General features: G+C 35.3%; 1 protein-coding gene across 1 annotated transcript in view; it reads right to left on the bottom strand.

The window, feature by feature from the left end:
* Nucleotides 1-12,256, bottom strand: part of kcnh3 (potassium voltage-gated channel, subfamily H (eag-related), member 3) — a 162,026-nt gene that overhangs the window by 62,057 nt on the left and 87,713 nt on the right. The window contains exon 2 of the mRNA XM_046844916.1: nt 9,075-9,308. Within this exon, the coding sequence (XP_046700872.1) occupies nt 9,075-9,308 (234 nt within the window). The remainder of the gene's footprint in view (nt 1-9,074; nt 9,309-12,256) is intronic.

The following is a 12,256-nucleotide window of genomic DNA, read 5'->3' as shown; positions in this document are numbered from 1 at the left end:
AATATTTTACCTGGGCTCTGGTACTTTTACCAATTCGCGATATCAAACATTGTCAACCACAGAAAATTATCTCATGACTTTTGCCATAAAAACTCAGATGCACTTGGTTATTTCTTAAGCTCTGTCACTCGACTGAGACCACGCTGCAGCAAAACTGTACAGATGTTTGTCCTTTTACTCACCTTTTCACTTCCAGTTGCAGTTTGTCACTGTGATAGCGTTTTAATGTTCGTCGTTTGTGTTTTGTCAGGATTTTTTTTACCGCCCTTTTGAGTGACTGGAAAACAAAAATGCTGCCAGACGTGGGACTTAATAGAGGACGGGGCATCCTCTATTTCATCTTAATCTGCACTCATTTAACCCTGCTACTGTTCAGTTCAAGTGATTTCTCTGAATGCGATGAAGGTAGGTAGTTTAACCAAAAGGATAAAATGGACGTTATATTGGAAAAATCGTCACAACTCCATGATGCATATTGTGACGTTTTTTGCTTTGCGCGATAAATCATTACACCCTTATATATATATATATACCATTACTTCATTGATCGGAATCAAAAGGTCAATTTTTCACAGCCTACTTTGTTCTATTTAAGAATATGATTGGAGGGCACTGTATTTGCTGTATTAACTTTTAACACTGACCTTTTATGCTGCACTATTTTCAACAACCAGAATGTCATTTATTTCCAGAAAATAAGGCTAATATGAAATATTGAGCACAATTTTCTGCCATAAAAACCCCCCTTTTTTTTACTGTCTGTTTAAAAATAACACTTAAAAAATTATTCGTTTTTTACTGAGATGGAAATAATTTTAAACCTGTTAGCAACACGAGCAGGGCGATTAAAATGCTGACTGTGGTGCCCAGACTCACACGCTGCTTATTGTCATGACAACATCGAGGCTAAGCCTTGCTCCATGCAAGCGCAACATTTTGATCGGATTACGATAAACGTGCATACTGTATGAAAGAGGATTATCTTCTCTACAGTGTCCAGTTTAAGATACACTGGAGGCCAAAATACTGAGGTGTCACAAAAAACTTTTCTTCCATTATTTCATTTACTTTAAAATAAAAGGATTTAATTGTTAAATATTTTTAATGTGTAATATTCACTATTCTGCATAAATTCTAGGTCTTTATGTAAAGCAGTTGTGTGATATTGACCAAGTTAACCGCTTTGCATAAAAGGTCAGCTTTCCCTCATGGTTAATCTCTGCTATTACAAAGTGTGTTTAAACAGTCCAATAAAATCGATTCGAAATGCATCACAAGTTGTTCAAGCAAAAATTGGGTCAAATCAAATGAAATTCATGTCTGTGTTATACAAAATTTCTACTTTTCACCCGTGCATTTTATTATAGAAAAGCAGAAGAAAAAAAACTAGTGCATTTGAAATCTATATTCAAAATAAATTTGTTTGAATTTAAAGGAGATTAAAATCTGACTCTCGCTCGCTCTCCCAATAATGGCATTTGAACATCACATTAGACCTCATCAACTTTCCTGCATTCCTTTATGCATAGCTTATCACTGTGTGTATATAGGCACTGTTTGATTCAAGTCCAGTGGCTTTAATTGTCATTTCAGCCACGTTTCAACAAATGAAACATTAACAAAACTAGTTAGGGGAGTATTAGCTAAGTGGTTAAGATGTGTATATCTGACCAGAAGGTCATACGTTCAAATTTCTGGCCATTCCTGGGCCCTTTAACAAAGTCTTTAATATTTATCTAATAAAATGTAAGAAGTGCTGTAAATAATGGCCGTATGTTAAGTTATTTTCAGAGGACAGTAATTCAGTAATTCTGTAATTGACTCCTTTAAAATATATCCAAGTTTCATTTCTACAGTATTGTACCTTGAGAAGATACTAAAAAGGATACTGAAATGTGAGGGGTGTACTTACTTACGTGAGATACTGTACATTTTCTCCAGGACCCTATATTCATCTTTCCATCTGTTTGTCTGTCCATCTGTCTGTCTATGAATGTATGTATGTATGTATGTATGTATGTATGTATGTGTATGTATATATGTATATATGTATATATGTATGTATGTATGTATGTATGTATGTATTAATGTAAGTGTATGTATGTATGTATGCATGTATGTATCTGTCTGTCAGTCTCTCTCTCTCTCTCTTTCTCTCTCTCATTTTCTCTACCTTAACCACCCCTGAACTACAGAACACAACACAGAATTAACTAGGATCTATAAAGGATAACAGACACAGGACTTCATGTTCACAAGAACAATAAACCCAGAACAATAAGCACAGTAAAGGACAGTGTAAAATGCTAAGTTATCACAATATAAATTGATAATAAATGCTGTAGATATAAAAATGATATTTTTTAGCAGGAGAACAGTACATTAAGTGGCAGAAAATCTGCATGTTTACGTGAACAGAAAAGGATTTCATCTTTTAACCAAAAAAATCTGCCAGTCGTGAAAATGTGGCCAATAGAAAACACAAGCATGTGGCCAAGGTTATGTACTGTCTCAGGACTACTGTCTCAGGCAGTGGTGGACAAAGTACACAAAGCATGTCCTTGAATAAAAGCAGAGATACACTCGGTAAAATATTACTCCAGTGAAATAAAAGTGCTCCCTTATAACTTTTACTTGAGTAAAATTACAAAAGTTTTTGCCTTCAAATTTACTTAAGTATTCAGAGAATTCAATTCAAAATGTATTAAACTTTAAGAACCAAGAACCATAAAAACTCCTCGGCTAATTGTAGCCATAAGATACATACAGCATCTATATTTTTATAATATATGGCTTTTAAATGAGTCTTTAAGCTGCACTGGAGAGTCTCCTCACTGACCTCAGTTCAGGACCTTTTCAGTACAATCACAGAAATTTTATGACATCACCTTTTTAAAGGTAACCAAATCTATTAGTGCGGTTTATCTACAATCCATCTAGACCAGTGAGGCTGTAATTGTTTTGTTGCTACACACATTATGATAAACTACATACTATAAATTATAATGTTATGCAAACTGAAATATTGTTGCTCTGTCTTTTGCACTTCTTTCCCTTTTTTTTCTAAATTGGGCTCCTGAGGGTTTAGACCTTTTTTTGTCTGATGTGACGTCACACAACCCCCGCCCCACCTTTCTGAGAGTACGATTGAGGAAACTTTGGGCGGTGGGTGTAAAAAAATCCACCGGCAAGATGGCGCTTTGCGTGGCTGCACATGTTGCGTCTGCCTGAATCCGTCACTACCAAACAGCATTCAAAACAGGTTCAAAACAGCAAAACAGCGCACGCTCTACCCTGATTGGTGGATTGCTGTGTGATTGACCAGTTAAGTTTTATATATATATATATATAACGACTGGTTTCGCGAAATGTTGAGTAAAAAATAAGATATTTGAATGTAGTGAAGTTAAAGTAAAAGTCTCCCCAAACAGAAACGCTTGTGTAAAGTGAAGATACATGAAAAAAACAACGTAAGTAAAGTAATGAATTACATTTAGTTTGTTACTGTCACTGGTCAAAGAAAATCCTGATTTATGCAACAGCCACATAGATACACAGAGCTAAAGCTAAGCTATAAATCTGTAGCTAAATACATTATAACATATATTATAATAATAATAAGATATAAACCTATTAAAAGATTAAATAAATTAGTTATGATCCTCACAAACACTAAACTAGCAGCTAGCTGAGGTTAGCTAAGATGATCTTTGATGTGTCAGTTGATCTCGGATGTAGTAATCGATGTATGTAGAACATGCCCTGGAGAGATATAGGATGAGTTACATTTCACACTGTTGATGCATCGCTGAAAAAGCTCACGGTCGGGGATGACACAGATGTAGACAGAACGTTGATGATGACGTTAGCTGAACAAAACATTTCTGACAGATTTTTTAAAACGCTGATGTTTTTTTCATGTTGATGTATGAATGTTGTTAAATCGTCTGCAATTTACCAGTCGTGAGTGCGGCACGGCTGATCTGCATTAGGGTGACGCCCTCAAAACTCAATTTGTCTGTTTGTTTGTTTACTTGCATCTGTTTATTTCATTTTCCCTGAGAAACATTTATGCTTCCTTTACTTTTGCACCAAATGAAAAAAGTACAACCAAGGAGGGGAAAGCTATCATGTTCTTGCATCAAAGTGTGTGAAAAAATGTTTTTTAATATCCATGTGTTTCCAAACTGCTGCTTGTAGTGCATCTCCATTGAGGGTGTCACAGCATGATTGGCTCGTCATGTTGTGAGTAATAGGGGAGATAATATTACAACCTACCCCCACAAGTTTGCTCTCTTAGACTTCTGGCCATACTCAGCAGGATTCAAAGTTACAATTTGCAGAAATTAGCATATTGAAACACACAACAGGGCCTGAATAGACAAAATGTGAAGTAAGAACATTGAAAATGTGATTTAGATGTGAGATAAGTGAGGCCTAATATCCCTCCCTGAAGTCATGGTAAAAAAGGCAGCTCATCAGCTGAAGCTTAAACCCTGCAAAACCAAATTTCTTTCCATCCCAGGTGATTTATCTTCATGTCAAGATCTTGTGATCTCAATGGACAACCCATTGATCTCCCCTTCGGTCACTGAACATAACCTTGGAGTAATCATAAACAATCAACTGTCCTTTTCTTCTTACATTGCTAATCTAACATGCCAATATCGATTTCTCCTTTACAACATCAGGAGATTTCGTCCGTTTCTTTCTACACAGGCCACTCAGATGTTAGTTCAATTCCTTTTTATCTCAAGAAAGGACTATTGCTCTTGCTGTTTTGCACAAACCCTTTTGTTTACATTTTGTGTATTTGTCCTACACTAACTTGTGTTGTCTTTGAACTGTCTGTCTTTGCACCAGGTTGCACACGATGCACTTTATGTGGCGAGGACACTTATTAGTCCTAGCTTTGTGTTTTTTGTTGTGTAGCTTTATGTCGTTTAATGTAGCACCAGGGTTCAGGAGGAACGTTGTTTCATTTCACTGTGTACTACGTCAGCTATATATGGTTGAAATGACAATAAAAGCTTCTTGACTTGACTTGACTTGACTTGCAACTCGCTCCTTGAAGGTCTGCCTCTGAAAAACCTTCAACTGATACAAATGATGCAGAATGCAGCCGCACAACTTGCTTTCAACCTTGCTTTCTCCCACACCATTAGATTTAAAAAAAAACAAAAAAAAAACAGCCCCCCCACCTCACCTCACACAGCAATATGCTCCCTTCATCCTCGAGAACTGCTGGATTGGTACCTGCATCTTTCATGGTGCAAGAAAGGCATTTCTACTGTCTCTTCTCTGTTTTGCCCCCAAGGTTGGAGAATGAACTTCTATTTAAATGGTCACTAGCTTTCTTCAATTAGTGTCTAAAGACCTGCCTATTCTTTAAAATTCTTGAAGTTGCTCTCTAAAAAATACTTTTCTTCCAAAAGGGTTTTAGACTGGTGGTATTCTTAGAGTGGGTTCTAATGAACCAGTATTATATATATATATATATATATATATATATATATATATATATATATATATATATATATATATATATATTGATAAAGAGGCACTTTGTAAATCGCTCTGGATAACGGTGTCTGCCAAATGCCGTAAATGTAAATGTTAAAAAAGAAGAAAGAAAGGAAGCAAATGGTCCAAAGCAGCATGCAGGTAATTACACAACACACTGCATTGAAATGATATTTCTGCTGTAACTTGTCTTAATAAAACACCTTCACTTGCTCAAATTTATGGCACTTATTTTTTATTTATTTCAAAGTGATTCTGTGATACTTCTGAGACTGTTTACTATGTTTTTTATGTTAAGACTTCGAGACTGTTTTCTACGTATGTTTTCTACGTTCTGTTTTCTATGTTACTATGTATGTTGTGTCTTTTGTTGCCTTTTCGGCAAGGTCACCCTTGAAAAAGTTATTTTCAGATATCTCAATGAGATTTGTATCCTTTTAAAAAAGGATGACTAACTATTTAAGTGTCTGTATGTCTGATTGGCTGTGCTAATTTCCTGCATTATCAGAGACTTTTGAGAAACCAAGTACTTTTAATGTTCAGGAATACCCAAGAGAATTGTTTCATGACTGCTGTGCCCTCATACACAGATATTTGTGTATGAGAACTGAGATTATTATCCTGTTTAATAAAAGTTTTTATCTTTGTTTGTCTGTCTGTCTGAATGTCTGATCTAATTTACTTACTAACTATTTTTCTAAAAAGTGTTCATATCCTTTATGATCTGAGACATTTGAGACAAATGTTACTTTAAATGTTCAGAAATACCCAAGAGAAGGGTTTTGATTTGGCGTGATCTCGATCGCTGTGTCATCCTGCCCATGGACAAAGTGTTAATATTAAAGCCAGGTTTGGAGGTACTGTTTGTGAAAACTCACTGCATTGTGAGGTTTTCAGTATTCCCATATCATTAATAATTCCTCATTACTAAACCTGTCAAGATTTGGGTCAGCTGTGCTGGGAATAGAGACAAGAGAAAAATGGGAGTGTGAACCGTAGTGAGTGTTTATGGCACTTCAGTGTTAAAGTGCCCTACAGATAACACACAGTCTTTATAATCATCATGAAGATCTGACTGGAATTTCAATACTGGTTGAAACCTTTCGTTCTGCATCAGACATTTTCTGCAGTTATCAATCATAAGGAGCACATTATTATGAATAACCATTGGGTTTTTTTTTTTTCGATTAATCAACTAACTTTCACAGAAACTGTCCAGTGTGAATAATAACAGAAAGATCGTCGGAAATGGAGGTTTATATTCTATTTACTGTGCAGTAGAAAATTCACTTTACATTCACACAAGTATCACACAAGAGAAATGAGGCACTTGTGTTATTTCATCATTTCTATGCAAATACTACTTGTACAGTATCTAATGATCTAATTACACTTAGAGTGTGTGTGTGATCAAAGCACACTTGCCATAAACGGATGTTTTGAAGATTCAGTTCAGTTATGTTGGTTTTATTGTCAAAATCTAGGCCACATTATGAGTTTTATTCAATTTTTATGATCTATTCTATTAATTAACACTAGAACACTAGAATAGGTGTCGTGTAATCAGAATAGACACAATAGCAAAGTATATTTAATACAAACTTAGACTTGTTTATTCAGCTTGCACATTTTTTTTTTCTATGTCCTAACCTTATAACCTTCTACTTGTTGTTCCTTTACAACAGTGTCTGCGCATTATTTTTAATGCCATAGCCTTCAAACCATTTACTTATGCTTTTCAACAATGTCCACACATCTCTGCATTGCTATAGCCTTTATATTTATTCACTGTTTATATGTTTACAGTGTATGTAATTTATGTGTAATATATATATAATTACATGCTATACATAACGTATACTAGATATTTATCTGCACTTGTTTATTTGCACATTATTTTTTTCCTTCTGGTAGAAGACAAACTGCATTTTGTTGCTGTGTACCTGTACTATGCAATGACAATAAAATTCTATCTATCTATCTATCTATCTATCTATCTATCTATCTATCTATCTATCTATCTATCTATCTATCTATCTATCTATCTATCTATCTATCTATCTATCTATCTAACAACAATATAATGGGAAGGAGAGAACGAGAAAAAAGATCAAAACTGTAAAACCAATAGGCATGAAACTAAAACGGCTGTGGAAAGCGGAACTGTGAGAGTTACTTTGTGAAATACGGGTATATACTATGTTGTATACACATTTAGTCTATAATGTACATAGAAAATACATCAAACTCAAACACTATATAAACCAATGTTGACACTAACATGGTATGAAGAATTTTTGCATACACAAACCTATATATGTACACCACCTATTACATATTTTACCTTGGTCATAGTTTGAGTTATAAACCATTATACTATAAAAGGTTCTTTGCTATACAAGGGTTCTACATATTATATTTTGTTGGGAAAATATTTTATCAGCCAAATACAGAAACCCAGAGGTCTATATACAACCCTAAAGGACTTCTTTTTTAATAAAACATAACCGGTGAGCCACCACTACCCCAGAACCTAACTATAAGAAAATATAAATATTCGTTTTTCAAAACATGATATACTGTATATTATATACACCATATGAACAAACGTTTGTAGACATCTGGCCTTTAGATTTCTTAGTGCTTTTTGAGCATCCACATTTTGCTGCTATAATAACCTCCAGTCTTCCGGGAAGAAGTTTTACTATACTTTGGAGTGTGCTTATGGAGTTTTGTGCTTAATCATGTAAGGTGAGGAGGCCTGGGGTGCAATCAGCATTCCATTTCATCAGTAGGGTTGAGGTCTGAGTTATATAGCAGGCCACTTGAGATTTTTCACTCCAAGCCATAGAAACCATACCTTCCTGTAGCGAGTACAAGGGTATTGCCATGCTGAACAGGTTTGGGTCTCTGATTTGAAGGCCTCCAACTATGGGGTCACATTTTGGATGTGGTTGGAAAGGTCAGGTGTCCCAATACTTTTGTCCATTTAGGAATACTATATAGAATAAAATGTCACACAGGGTCTTTTTTCTATGCCAAAAATAAACGTCTGTCATCTATTCCTATATTTGTATGCAATCTCAGAGCATCCAGTTTTGCTGCCAGCAGCAGGTGAATGTGCGGATAGCATTACACTATGTACAATCTCCTGTAATATGAGAAAAGGAGCTCAGTGAACCCTGCTGTGAAGCATTTTTAAACCTCAAGCCGCTTTGAAATACTAATAAGGTATGATTTCGAGAAAAGCTTAAAAGGTGAGGCCAGCTGAGGACACTGCTGTCTCCTAGTGTTATTATCCTCTGTACCCAGGTGCACCCTAGGCCAGTTATTACACTGATAACAACAATGCATGCAATCTAGAGAGATAAATATGTTTTCTAAAGAAAGAGAGCCACTGAATTGTTGGCACCCAGTTACGGCTGATATGAGCTTAAGACTAAAATAGGCATTTTGTAAATACAGGTTTTCTCACTCTCACACACACACAAACACAAGAAAACTCCATTGGCTTCAACTTTTTGCTCTCTCACACTCGTTCTCTCACTCACCTCCTTTCTTGTAGAAAACCAATTCGGTCTTGAATTCCCGACGGTCATCCAGAGCGCTTTGGATCTGTGCCGTCAGCCCGTCGCTCGTCTCGGGCCCGTACAGAAAGTTGCAGGCACAGCTCTTTTGCATCAGCTCAGCACGAGCGTAGCCTGTCAGCTCACAGAACCCGTCTGAGCAGTACACGATGGGGTAGAGCGACTGCACCTGGGCATTCCCCAGCACAAAGTTGCTGTCTGTGAAAGAGACAGAAGGGGATTATGGGAAAATTGTTTACCATCATGTTTTAGAAGCTGTTCATTATGTCAGTGATTTTCCAGTACAGCAGACAGATATAGAGTAATGCCCATAAATAGTATGATTACTGGCAAGAGCAGGTTTTATGATGCATATGTTAAAATTGTATTATATAAAAGAAAAAAAACACACATTCCCCTAAAACAAGGCCTGTCCTTTTCACTTTCTCTTGCTATTTTGTCTTTATTTAGGCAGAAGTACACTTCTCTGCCATCCAAATATCTTTCTGACCAGCATTTCTTCCTCTGCACTTTACATTACATTTACATTTATGTCATTTAGCAGATGCGACTTATCCAAAACAACTTACACATTTTATTCATGCAACTGTGCAGTTAAGGGCCTTGCTCGAGGGCCCAGCAGGGGCAGCATGATGGTCCTAGATGTTCAAATCATGACCTTCCAATCCAAAGTCCAAAGTCTTAGTCACTAAGCTACCACTTCTCATTATATTATATTTATGCAGATACACTTTTCCAGAGAATTTATACCTTTGTCTTTTCTACAACTGAGCAGTTGAGGGATAAAAGTGCAGGGATTTGATCTTTGATCAGATTTCCAACATGTTAACCACTGATCTACAACTTACTGTTGATTACCAATATTAACTTAAATAAAGAACAGTATTAGTAGTAGCAGTAAACCACTGTCTGACAATTGATGTTAGGCACAATATATCACACTGAAAAACACGATATATTTAAATAAACAGAATTAATGCATGGATTAATGGAATTAATTAATAACGTTAGGAAACCTTCCTGTAGAAAGCACTGCTTTTTTTATATTATAGACAGAAACAGATCACAGAAGACAAACTCTTAATTGGAAAAAAAATCTTTCATTTATATACATTATATGGACAAACATGGACATGACTTATTCAGCCATGTGTAATTCTGTCCCAAACTGTTAACACAAACTTAGTTTGCAGAAGAGTGAAGGTTAATATAACAGCAATGGGACTAAATGTGAAATGGGATGTTGAAAAAGCACGTATAAATCCTATGTCAGGTGTCCATAAACTTTTGCCCATGTAGTGGGCAGGAATAAATCTTGCTGGTTTTATTGTATTGATTGTTTCAGTCACTATTGTGGTTTCACTCCTAAAGTTCTGGATCTGAAATGCGGTACTAAGTGCTGTTTTTAAACTTTAATTAGATGTTTATTTGAATCAGCCAAGTATTTTTCAGTTCCCTGATTATTCTCAAAATCTACAAAAACAACAAATCAGACAAGCTCAGATCTGTGTATAGATAATAATAATAATAATAATCTAAACGGGTGGTCTAGTAATTGACATTATTATTAGTAGTAGTAGTAGTACTATAATAACAACAACAACAATCATCATCATCATCATCATCATTATTATTGTTGTTGTTGTTGTTGTTATTATTATTATTATTATTATACGATTAATTATTATTATTATTATTATTATTATTATTATTGTTGTTGTTGTTGTTGTTGTTGTTATAGTACTACTACTAATCATTATTATTATTATTATTATTATTATTAGTAGTAGTAGTAGTACTATAATAACAACAACAACATCATCATCATCATCATCATTATTATTGTTGTTGTTGTTGTTGTTGTTGTTATTATTATTATTATTATTATACGATTAATTATTATTATTATTATTATTGTTGTTGTTATTGTTGTTGTTGTTGTTATTATAGTACTACTACTAATCATTATTATTATTATTATTATTAGTAGTAGTAGTAGTAGTACTATAATAACAACAACAACAATCATCATCATCATCATCATTGTTATTATTATTATTATTATTATTATTATTATTATAACATATCTCTCCTGTAGCTCTATTGCTTGCTAGTGTGAACACATTGCCACATAGGAATGGCATTGTTTTGTACTGGACTTTGTTGGGCAGAATTTCTTTTTACACACTGAAATATAATAAAATACATGAGCTACACAAATGCACCTCTAAGCCTTCCCCAGTTTCCTTTAAACAAACAGTACAGGATACAGCAGTGCAGAAAGACATCAGGGAGCACTGTCGTCACAAGAAGAAGAACAAAAGGCATGAATCAAGCCCAGAAAAATAAAACAGCAGGACCAGCCTTCTGTGTTGAAAACAAGCAAAATCAAAGCATAGCCTGAGACCTCTGCATGTGTTACTGACACTGAGTTTCCTTTGTGTTCTGTGTTCTGTAGAATTTATTTAACATAGATAAATAGATGGGTATTTTCATCCAATGGAAATGTATTCTGGCAGAAATATTAATATATGGTATATGGCAACCCAAATTATTTCAGGAGTTGTTTCAGGAGAAATACCCTATAAAGACAAAACCTTTTCCAGCCATATGTGGTTCCACGTCAATCTGTTACCACAAACTTGGAGGCACACAGTTGTATAAGATGTCTTTGGATGCAGTAGCATTAATTTTACCTTCACTTGAACTAAGAGACCCAAACCTATCCGGCTCATTTGCACAAAGCCAGGTCCATGACGATATGCTTTATATGAGCTCTGTAGACCTCCGATCTCAACCCTATTAAACATCTTTGTGATGAACTGAAACGCTGTCTGCACCCCAGCTCCTCACCTCACCCACATCAGTAACTGACTTAACTAACACCCTTGTGGTTGAATGAGCACAAATCTCCACAAGCACACTCCAAAATCTAGTGGAACCACTTTTAGAAGAGTGGAGTTTATTATAACAGCAAATGCACACTAAATATGGAATGGGATGTTCAAAAAGCATATACAAATCTTATTGTCAGGTGTCCAAAAACCTTTGTCCCTACAGTCTAGAGAAGGTTAATCAGCTCTGTTCCATGCATTTTTCAGCAGGGTTTGCAGCGAAATGACGATGACAGAGGGCAAGCAGCGCTT

Source organism: Silurus meridionalis, chromosome 3 (genome assembly GCF_014805685.1).
Source record: "Silurus meridionalis isolate SWU-2019-XX chromosome 3, ASM1480568v1, whole genome shotgun sequence".
NCBI lineage: Eukaryota > Metazoa > Chordata > Actinopteri > Siluriformes > Siluridae > Silurus > Silurus meridionalis.
This window is presented reverse-complemented; position numbering and strand designations above follow the sequence as displayed.